Genomic DNA, 12,138 nt, shown 5'->3' on the forward strand with positions numbered 1-12,138 from the left:
TGACGGAAGATCTCTTACAATCTCCTGTGCCAAAGGAAAGAGAAACTACGGATTCACACGTCTTGAACAGCTGAGATGACAGAAGATGTAGAGACGACAGAAGAGAAGAAGGCCCAGGGAAGTATTTTCAGCACCGGAATTTTTGGCAGTTACATTCTAGAACAAAAGATACCCTTCTCCGCACGAGGAAGGTCCCTACAGCACGCAGAGATTAAGTCGGTCTTTCCGAAGAGAAAAGCAGACAGCGCGTTTCTCACAGCATCACGGCCGGGCACACCCACGTACACCCACGCTGCCAGCCCCGCCACAGGTCACCCCGGGGCAGATCGACCGCTTGTTCTCAGGCAGGCACCTGCCCAGCACGAGGAGCCTCCCGCTGCAGACTTCCATACCAATCTCAGCGGCCTACAGCTCCAATGACATGATGGTGATTAGCGACACAGAAGCGGGAATGAACAAATGATTGACTCGATCTGCCAAGCCTCTGCGATGTAAGACCAGGGTGAGCTCACGACAAGGTCACACACTGAATGAGACACAGAAAAACCCCAAATCAGCTCTGCTGCCTGGAAATCCACTCATCTGATTAGAAGCCTGTGGAGGGAATCACAGTTAGAATTCTACAATTCAAACTTTCCACAGGTTGTTTGGATCATAAAAGTTATTCTCTAATGTGCACGATTCCCAAATTGTTAGGATGTTCATAGAAGAAACACTGTCCAGGAAAAAAGCCTTTCCCCCCCTCTACATGCACTTGAAGGAGAAGACTCCAAAAGGTAATTCTAGAAATCCACACAATCAAAAGCAGGACAGGTTTCATAGGAAAAAAGAAGATGTGTGCTAATGATACAACCTGAGCAAAATCCACACACCTAACACAGAGCAAGAAAAGCAGAAGACAACATCAACTGAAACTCCAAGGAGAACATATCAAAAGCAAGGCCATCTCCAGCACTCTTGGCCTAACACACAAACGGATTTCAGTGTATTTGTGGATACACTCAGTTGTCACCATCACCCTAAACTGCAGGTTACAGCGAAAGAGATGGAGAGACGTCGTCAAGCAAGTAAATGATGGATACCAGAGAGTCTGTGAAAATACACTTGAGGTGGGTGTCACCTTCCAGTACAGGGGGCACTTGGCATGTTCTAGAAAAAAAAGTCAGACTCCACGACTCGGCATATCCTACCAAAAGGAAAACAACTATTTTTGATGTTTGGACACACATTTTCCTCTTATAAATTGCAACACCCTCCTCGCACCACAGGCTTCAATAAATACTCCAGGGCTGCAGATCACCAGCACAGATGCATTCCCAGGATACCCACAAGCTCGTTCTGTATTTAACTGGGATGTCACACAGCATTGTGATTGCAAATGTTTTCAGGACAGAAAGTCCTAGGCTTTGCCTGCTTGTCAAAGCATCTTGTGGATTTTAACACCAACAGTTACAGTGAAAAGCCTGTGAGGTCTGATCTGTACCAGAAGCTACGTTCACACAAAACGCAGGAAAGCACGGCAGTGAACGGAAGAAGGGGGACGGGCTCAGGGCAGGAGAAGCACACAGCTCAGGCCTCCCAGTTGGTTGGTCGTGGCATGTGCTCCAGTAAAGCGAGCACTCACAAAGCCCAGTAAGAATCCCTCTTACCCTCTCTAGCAAGAAATGAGCAGGGAACAGAGGTATCGCTGCTCTCAGCAAGCTGAACCAGGACGGCACAGCACGGCAGGGGAAACCACTCTCCAAAAAGTGCCGGCCTCAGTGCAGGACAGCACAAGAGCAAGTCTGGGAACCACAGCCCCAGCACACATCTGGAGACCTCAGCGAAAATTAATGAGGTATTTTTAGAAGTTCATGTGATAGGTCTCTCATTTTTGCTCTCTTACTCAAGGAACAGGAGGAAAGGATTACAAAGATGTTAGTTACTAGCAAAAAAACTAGGAAATATTCGCACTGACAGTGTTGCTGAGCTTGAGGCCTGAGAGGATTTTGAGACAGTAGTACATAGTCAAGACTAAAGATTTGCTCCTAAGCTTAAAAGAGCACTTCTGCTTCCACATGTTAGTATCTCAGCTCTATTTCAGTAAAAATATTTCACTGAAACATCCAGGCAGCAGAGATAGACTCTCTCCATTTCTCCTCCTACACCTGCCTTTATGATACGTGACAGTGCACGAAAGGTACTCCATTTCCTGCCCGATTTTCTCACATGCAGTAACAAGCTTATTATGTATGTCTTCTACAGATGATGGAGGAGCATAAAGAGATCCCAATGCATATGGAGACCAAGTGCCATGAGGTGTATTCCCAAAGGTGCCTCCAAAAAGCCAACTGGTGCCCCCAGACAGGAACATTACTACACCAGGGGTTACACCAAGCCCGAATGCAAAGAAAACACAGTAAGACAAACGTCACACCACACTACAACCTTTCAAAAATGAGAATAAAGGAGGGAAAGGTTATTTAGGAGAAACCACATAACTTAGAAATTCTGCACTCTCCATTCAAAATACCTGCCTGTCCCCAACGGAGCTCATCACAGACAGAAAAGAGGTCTCCTTTCACAAAAGCCAAACGACAGCCAACTTGTACCAAAAAGACCAAGAGGAGCATCACTGACCATCAGGCTGCACCTGGGTTCCGCAGAAAGACCCACCAACCCACCTGCCCTAGGTGGGGGGCGAAGAGCCTCCAAAGGCAGCAGGAGAGCGGGTGGGCGGCACCTCGCTCAGCCCAACCTGCCGCCCAACACCTCCGCGCGAGCAACGGCGGCCACCCCGCGACGTGTCACGAGTGTTAGATGGGACCTTGAGCTGCAACGAATTGCCAACGCAACAATCAACACGGCAAAGCCATTAATGGGGAGGAGGGGGCGTTTTCGTTATTTGAGCTGCAGCAATGAATACAAGTGGAATGAAACCCTCCTACAAAATTAGGGCTACCCAAAAGATGGATGTTGCCTTATCACGATGTGCTTAACAGAAAGCCCCCTCAAATTTCAGCGGTCACATACACATGCTAGACTTATTGAACGGAGGGAGTTGGACCTGGTAAATCTGTAATTAGCAAATTTGGGAATGACCTTAAGTGGGTGCTGGTCTGTGCTGAGTAAAACAAAAAGATTTCACAATATAGGAATTATACAACATCGGGATGTAGCAAACTGTTCTTCAGGCAGGGGCAGTTAAGTGGGCATTAAACAGCATCAAAATCACTGTGTCTGCAAAAGCTATTTATTCCCAGCCTACAGATGACTGAGAAAGAGGCAGGTTGACTAGTGAAGGACTAGGATGTCACTGTGGGCTGACACTGTTTTGCTATTTACGCTCACAGGCAACTGAGTTTGACAGGGGTTGCTTATAACCTTCTGAAAATAACTGAACTATCAAGGAATCTACGTCTTAGCTAACACAGGTTTTGCAGCTTGTAAAAATGTGCACTAATTCTAAGCAGATGATCCTACAACTCTATCCTGGAAGATATTAAAATGCGATATCTATTGTCTATGGACAACCAAATTGCGTAACTCCCTTTCTGAATATCTCTGTTTGGCTTTTATTGAGAACTTAAAAGTCAGCTCCCTCCCTTGCTGCAGGTCAGATACAAATCTTACTACTACTCTTTTTTTTATTATTTAAATAATTGGATGGCCAGAAGTCAACCTATGTGGGGCAATCCAGAGGCTACAACTCTTCTGATCAAATTCACAGCCTGGGTCACCCCAAAAAGCACGTTTCTTGCTTCACTAATTACAAACTACTGTAGCTCTCCTAAAACCTAGCGAAGATTGGCACATGCAGGCTTTGGAGATGATCCCCTCCAGCCACTCCATCTTCCAGGTCACCTCTGCACACACACAGAGCAGGAAGGAAAACTGGAAGGCCGCACACTCTCTGTTTTTAACATTTCCCAGGCAGAGCGCGGGGCCGTCACCCCTACGGCTAGCAGGGTTCTGGCAGCAGCCTGCCTGAATGTTGGAAGGAAAGCACGGTAAGAAAATGCCCAGTCTGAAAGCCGACTTTAAGTGTTGCTGGGGAGGGTCAAGTTAAGCGGCAGCTGAAGGCCAGTCAGCATTTTTCCACATGCCTGTGGGTACGGTGATTTGCAGAGCACCTCTAGGCACGCAGTTCAGTTTAAGCCTGGTGCTTGCAGGCTCTTTGCTGTAGCAATGGATCAAACCTGATCCAAATACAAATGGGAGAAGAGGCAGAGCAGGCATCAAGAAAAAGAAAAAAAAAAAGGAATTCCCAAATTCCCAGGTATTTGGGAATTGCTCTTGCGTAGGGGGACATTATTTCATGTGGGCAGAATTGTGGAGAAAATATGGAGAGGCATTTGATTAAAAGGAGCAGCATATATAATTACAGATTCCCCAGTGACAACAAAATAAATTGGGAATTGTAGCAAGACTGAAGGGGAAATAAAAGTTGTCATTGACAGTAAAAGTAATAATTAATTCTGGAGCCTTCTCTCTCTGTGCTCACTGCCACCACCCCAGTGGGAATGTGTCAGGCTCTTTCCCAGCAACAGAATTATTTCTGTAAAACATTTTTGTAAGTTGCAATACCTCTGTAACTGAAAATAGAGGCAAATGCGAGCGCTTAGGGGGACCTTTGAAACCCCAGCTGTGAAGACTCATTAACTGTAAGTACATTTTTGCAGATGCACAGCTCTGAAACTGACTCATGACTCTCCCTCCCATGACAGCCAGACTTGAGATTCAGGTAAAAAGGCTTTAGATAATTGGTATGGATTCTTACCCAGGCAAATTAGGAGGAAGGCAGCAGCAGAGAGGATCTTAAAGGATGTAGTGAAGGAAGGGGGATCAATCATTTAGTAGTTTTTCTTGAGCGATTCATCACCTGCAGTGCCAAGGCACAGGGAGCGTGGTGCAAGATGGGAATCCAGGTTTTATCTAACAAATTTTATGCACCTGAATCTTGTGCAACAGACAACAGCTCTAGCCTCAAATACCCGATCAGAATAAAGGTTCTCCTTGCATACTTATTCACTGGGGATTTAAGCCACTTTTGAGGGCTGGGAATGTTCAGATTTACCAGGCACAACTGCAGGTAGGGTAGTCCTCACGTTTGCAGCTCCAGCTTGCCAAAGGACAGGATAGATATGGGCGAGACGCACAATTAAGAACCTCTCCCACACGAGGCATAGGGAAAAGTGGAGCGCACAAGTCAGAGCTGACTCAGAGCTGCACACGAGAGGCCTCACCTACAGTCACATGTGTATGTGTGTGTGCATGCGCAGCCGGGGCAAGCGTTTAACGCCAGCACAGCTCCTTCCGACTGGATGTCAGCGTGAGCACAAAAGCATCGAGGCCAAACGCTGCATTAGGAGTCTGTCAGCACCAGCCTCTGACTCTTGCCAGTGTGCCGACACAGACTAGGGAGGAGGGCAGACGGTTTAGTGTTCAGCAGCTCTTTCAAAGTGACATTTCTAAGCCTTTTGCAAGTTTCTGGAAACAACATTTAAACTGCAGTGTTTTGTATTATACAAGAACAGATCTTCCTTTGAATGGTTCGAAAAAACCTCATTGGCTTTCCACCACCCCACCAAAAAAAAAAAATTTAAAATCTTCTAGCAGCATTGACCGAAGTGTAAAGCAACCTGGTTGGCTTCCATGCATCCGATGGCCTCTTCCAAGAGTGAAAACTCCACGCAGACATAGCCATAGTCGTAACCTGGGGACAGCATTTAAATACAGACGGGAGTCATGTTAGTGCCTTGTCATAAAGAAAGCCACAGTAAATACTCAATTTCCCTTTCCCTCCAATGACAAACCCTCTAACCACCACCCCTCTACTCCAGAAAGAAAAGGAGAGTAATCAGGGTCTAGCTGGATGATGATTAACTGTGCAGTTTATCATGAATGTTAATAGCACAGTGTTCCCACTTCCCCTTGCACAACCCAGTGACAGGCACACCCTTCCTTAGGGCAAGAAATAATTGCTTTGTTGTTTTTTTTAAAGGCACAGTGATTTTCCATTGCTAGTTTCACATTTTATGCTACCTTGGAGGCAGTGCTTTCCAAAGCAAGTGTTGATAAATCATTTCAAAGTACCTTGCTGCAAACATATTTTACATGAATAGCCAGCATTTTAACTGGGCAATATTTCAGAAAGAACTAACACGATTCCTTTGCCTTTGCAATTTTTCCTTCAGTACCTGCTTACTTTTGAAGTCCAAGCCCTTGTATCATGAAAAAGTGCAGTGCAGCAGGAAAATTCCAACTTTCTCATTTTCGTCTAGACATTATTGCACATGTAACAAGACGGCATGGGAGATTAAGTTTAGCTGCAAGAAACTAGAGAGCTTTTACTCTTCTCACTCCTTGGAAAGCTGTCATCTCAGTGAGTGGCAGGAGGGACCCACTGAATCAACTGTGTGCTCCAGTTACCTGCGCTGAAATGTTAGGTCCCAACAGCAAAGCGTGGGGTGAACACTACAAAATCCGAGACCATCCTAAGAGCCATCCTTGATGTTGCAACTATCTCCAAGAACGGCAGCGCTGAGGAACAACCTAAAGTCACAACCTCACTCTTCACATGCCAAGGCCACCTCACTCCAAAACACCATTTTCCAGACGATCATGGGCTGAGATGCTTGTACATGGACAAAAATTGAAAGGCTTGATTCCCTCCTCCTGCTGCTCTTTCGGCTGGTTAGGAGTGAGAGAAAAGCCAGTCTCTGCGTGGGGGTTGTACCATTTTAGGCACCTGGCTGTCCTGGTGAAGAGCTCGTCTCCTCTCCTAACGATGCATGTCTGAACACCAGTGTCTTCAAACCAGGTACATATCTGTCGCTTCAGCCCCTCACCTGCCACGGGAAGGTAACTCCACACAGAGTTCTTCCAGGTGAGGCATTCCAGTCTGCTGGAAAACAGCCCCCATCTGCCCCATCAAAGAACATTTGCTGCACTCCCCAATTTTTCCTTCTCTGTTTTTTTTATCATCTTTGTACTTAAGCACACTGGAGACAAGGCTATACAAAACCATTTCATCATCAAACCAACTTTTTATTATTCTGGGAGCTCTTTGCACACTAACAATGCAATCCTGACTTTGCACCTTCGCCTTTTTAACAAGAGTCCAATCTGAATCTAGTTCCTCGCATAGGAATTTATTCCCCCTCTCCTTATTATTCAGTCAATATAATTACACTAGAGGGACATTTATCAATCTGAGGGCTTTTCAGCTCAGTGAAAGATGCAGTCCAGCAGCTGCCCACCTGTGCTGGAATGCAGCTAAAGCCACTTGATATTCTTACACAAAGTGGGCACCTGGAACTAGAGGTACCGGTTTCAGCTGGCAGGATCGACAGACCTAAATTCACCCAGATATTCCCACAGCATCCATTCTGCTCTCCGGTTCCAGCCACAAAAAAATCACATTTTCAAAATGAAGCAGTTCTCCTCTCTGCGGAAGAGAGCTGCTCTCCAGGAGCAGTGCTGCCCCTTGCTGGGAGACTGTTTTGCATTCTGGGCAGACACCTCTGCTACTTCACGGCACAGCATGCAGGCTCACATGGCACATTTTAAAGTCTTATTCAAATCTAGAACTCTAGAGTCACTTCTTTCCCTCCTGTTTAGAAAAAGGCTACATGAATTATATTTGACAGCCTCTAAAGCTCCTGATTCCCCTTTAGAGAGAGGACTTTTGAAAGCTGCTGTAATCGGCAAGCCAGGATCAGAGTACTCTCTTATTTCCACATGTGTAAGAAGTGGGGGGGGGGGTCCTCCTGACAGAAAGCAAGACCACAGAAGTTTTCACTCTTACTTGCTCTGTGATGTGAGGCAGTTTATATCCTGCTCCTGGGTGAAGCGTATGAGTGGTTTAGACATGGATTTAATCCCGCATGACACAACCGAGAGCGCAAAGCGGAATGCTATACGTAGATACAAAAGCCGAGATGCTCAGAGGAATATATGCTACAGGATCTTTCTGAGTCTTACACGCAGCCAGTTAAGGGGAAGGTCAGCACACTTCGGTACTTTCTTACCTCTGCCCTCCCCCACCAAACCGAACACCGCTAACGAGCATAGCTGCAGTTACATGTACAATGAGAACCAAAACCAGAAACCATGGCCCCATATCCTGCCAAAAAACAGCTTCAGGCCAGATGCTTAGCTCTTGTGGTCGGATTGCAGAGGGACATTCCGCAATTCCCCACGAGCTGTCCTTGCACAGACAGCACCGAAGCGAGTAATGCAAGAAGACAGCAGCCTGGAGCCCCTGCTCCACTCCAAACCACTGAGGATGATCTGCAGGGGCTTGACACTTTCCCTCGCCCCCAGATCCAGCTCTTTGCACGGATCTGACAAGCAGGCTCAGTACGTGAGAACTATGGAGCAACATCAGCCTTGGATGGTTCAGCCTCCCTGCTCCATCCCCCTGCCTCTAGCTCCAACAGAGCATCCTTCCTTTTGAGATCATGATGGAAAGGCCACTGAAATGCAGGTCTGTAGAACAACAGCGATGCTCTGGAGCACCTTCAAAATGCAACACTTGCCGATTTGTTCCACGACCTGGAGTAATCACATTACCCAGAGCACAACGCTCGAAACAAAACCAAGTGGCTTGAGGCTGGTTCTTAAGGGGGAGCAGCTATAAAGGCTCCTGCTACCAACTGTCGTGCCTCTTCCCTGCCTCCTCTGGAGGGCTGGTTCAGCTCTTCATGTAGCAGCTGCCAAGCTTGGATAGTTTAATTTCCAAAGCCTTCACACAGTTTGCCTGCCAGAGCGCAACTCAGCTGCTGTTACCAGAAGCAGGGCAGGGGATTTTGACTCAGGCATAGGGTGAGCACCTAATGGTAGGCATCGGTTGACCAGGCTTCCCAAGGAAAGCTGTCCTCCTCTGCGAATGAGAACTCTCTGACACCCATTCTTCGAGTCATAACACCAAAACCAGCAAAGCAAAATCGCTACTTAAGATTACAGTGTGGGTTTTTTGACCTGAGGTGGCATAAATTTATACGTAAGGTTTCACATGAAGACATAAATCCTGGTATCTTCTTAATCTGATCCTTCACTTAGTGATTACTACAATACTACAGTTCCAGGATTGCAAAAAGGTAGGATGGAGGAAGAAGTGCTTTATGTTTTGGCAGAAGTATGTGATCAGTACAGACTGTCAAAAAGGGAAGAAAACAGTATTTCCCCGCACGTAACCTCTGAGCATGCTGCAGGAGCTATGCTGTCCAGATGAACTTTCCAACAGGAACAGACGTCCAACAATTGTATACACAATTCTTTACAGATGTTCCCAAAGCATGCTTAGTTGTTTTCTGCACAGAAAGTGGGCACAGTCGCTTAATACTTAGAAGTAAGAACATACTTAGAGCTCCAGGAAGCTGCTATGCAAACATTTGGATAAGGAATATTTTTGTCTTCGAAACAGATGTGTCTTAGCAAAGGGAAATTTGACAACAAATAGCAGGTCCCTGTTAGCATGCCACAGTTTGGCTAAAAATCCTGAAAGTTTGACTTAAAATTGCTGTTATTTGGCTTCAGACAGAACAATCAAAGACTCGAGATTTAAAATAAGACTTGTTTCTATATGCACACAGTTTCTCATGAACAACTGACACATAGTAATGTGTTACTTCATGATAGCTTGTTATGTCAAAGATCTAAATAAAGGAAAACCATAATGTTGTTCTGATAGGGGCTGTAAGCAGTGTGAAGAAAAATCAAGAAAAATCTCTCTGGAATTTTAGTAGGCCAACTGAAAAGATCACATAACTACAGCAGCCTTGCCCATGCCAAACCAAAGATACTTTTGGAAGGAAGCCACAACGGCAACATGACAAAAGCATCCAACTCAAGAGGTGATCCAGCGCTTGGATTCTAGGAATGAGCATGAAGCAAAGCCCACCCCTGCAAGCTTACAGCATTAAGTAACCTTATCACAGAACCATTTAGGTTGGTAAAGGCAAATCATTAACCTAACACTGCCAAGCCCACCACTAAAGTATGTCCCCAAGTGCCAAATCTGTACATCTTCTCAGTCCATGGTGAATTGCCACCTGCCTTCCCAAAAACAACTGCTAGAAAATCCATCTGCTGTGGTGCAATACAAACATATTCCCTCTCCTCTGGCCTGGAAGGTAGGCAGATGTCCTCCCACCAGAGAAACTCTGTATAACAGGTTGCCAAAGGATGCTACGCTGAACTTGAGAGCTGGGCTGGCTGTGACTGTGGTCCCTGCATCTGCCCAATGAGCTCAAGCAGCCCAAGGACAGAAGATGATAGTGGCAGAGTCTCTTGTAGGCAGAGCTTCTCAACCACCCCAACACTTCACTTGCGTTTTTTCCTGTAGGACAAAACTACCCCAGAAGAAAAGCATTCACAGTTTTGGGCACTTTTAGGATTCAGAGAGATAGCACACTAAAGCAGAGCCACGGCCGGCCTGCTGAAGCAAGGACGTTCTTGCTGCACACTCTCTCCAGAGCCAGCACGGCAGAGCAGAGTGCAGGTGGGGACATCCTCTACAGAGTTTAATCAGTGTTACGAGAAAAAAGTTCTGTTGCCTCAACAGAAACTACGGCATAAAGTATGGAGTGATTATGAAGGACTTTCACACCCCTTGAAGGAAATCTGCAAGACCTTCGCACAGCTCCAGTAGTGGAGGACAGGATTTTGCACACTGTTCTTGGAGAATCTGCTATTCCTTCATTGACAGGAAGAGCTGTCTCATCTGTGGGAGAGTTTGGCAACATGCCCATAATCCCATGCACAAGTTTTTCCTGTTTCCTCCAAGGAAAGACGCCAATGTAGGTCATCTATACTAAAGAGCGAATACCTCATCACAAGAACATACTGGAAAACACAAGGCCTTCTCTCTGTCACTACGCTCTCACGGTGTACTATTCTTAGCAGGCATAATACACTTCACGCTTCCAAGAAGCCAGGAGCTCCTGTACACGCACAGTAGTGGCCATATCTGTGCTTATGCAGCCAGTCCTGCCACTGCGGTGAGGATGGGCACCAGTGGAGTGCCTTGTGTGGTGAGTGCAGAGGAATAAAGCTGTCCGCACGGTCTGAAAGCTTGGAGGGCACCCCTGCAGCAAGGAAGGGAACGGTGGCAATCCATCTCTGCCAATACCAGCTCAGATGCCAAAACCGAGAGCTCTCTCAATGCCAGCTGGTGGATTCTGAGCACCCATAAATTTGTCAGAGCTCTTTAACGCACAGATGAACTGGTCTTCAGAGCTACTAAAGCTGAGGAGCTGTACCAGAAGAGCTTGCTGTTGAACACTAAGCAGGACGCTCTGCAACAAGCCACAGCCCCAGTTCCTTTCAGAGGCTGACCATTTATAAGACGTGCCTGGCTGCTGGGAAAAGGTTGTCACTTCATAGTGTCCCTCTGTATGAGAAAAGTTCACCCTTATGCACTCGTTCATGACAGCACTGCACAAGAGAACAGCACTGAAACCACAGGCTATGATATGCAGATATATTCTGAAAAGCAGAGCACTACAGTCCACCCTCCTCCCTCCATCCATGAGGACAAGAGGCAGCAAGGACCCACCCGAGATGCCCTCAAAGGTGGGCATAGGCAGCCCCACAAAGTACAGGAACTACAACAGTCAGAGTCCCAAATAGTTGTCAACCCTTCTTGGCCCAGAAGGAGAATAGTTTGTACATCAGCACAGAGGAGACTGTACACACTGTAGATTTATTAAAGGCAAAGTATTACATTATATTTGTACAGAAACCTGGAATACCAGGAAGGCTGGGGCCATCACAAAAAACTCTGAGAGGACTGGAAGCTGCATAACTGGGAAGATGTTGCAGACAGGAGCTTAGTTTTAAAGTGCTGCTAACATGAATCTGGTCCCAAGGATATGCGATCTGTCATTCAATACAAATGACTCAGAAAAGCGATCAATGCAATAATATCAGCACACTGAAAATCCTTGAAGTTTTGTGCTGGAGATGCAAAAACAGTAAGCACATTTGTAAAAATTATTTCGGAGAGAAGGATCTGCATGACAAAAAGGCTGGGAGCATGCTTTATGGATGAACATATCACAAATGAACTATCACAAACACTGACCTAAAACATATTTATACTGCCTATTTTGTAAGCCACCACATCACAGATGTGGAAGGATGGGCAGGAAT

The 12,138-nt window shown here is 46.2% G+C and overlaps 1 protein-coding gene across 1 annotated transcript in view; it reads right to left on the reverse strand.

Annotated features, from left to right (window-relative positions):
• Positions 1–12,138, reverse strand: part of RBM6 (RNA binding motif protein 6) — a 53,682-nt gene that overhangs the window by 30,369 nt on the left and 11,175 nt on the right. The window contains exon 5 of the mRNA XM_009868525.1: positions 5,622–5,695. Coding sequence (XP_009866827.1) covers positions 5,622–5,695 — 74 coding nt within the window. The remainder of the gene's footprint in view (positions 1–5,621; positions 5,696–12,138) is intronic.

This window comes from Apaloderma vittatum, unplaced genomic scaffold (genome assembly GCF_000703405.1).
Source record: "Apaloderma vittatum isolate BGI_N311 unplaced genomic scaffold, ASM70340v1 scaffold27534, whole genome shotgun sequence".
In the NCBI taxonomy this organism is placed as follows: Eukaryota; Metazoa; Chordata; class Aves; order Trogoniformes; family Trogonidae; genus Apaloderma; species Apaloderma vittatum.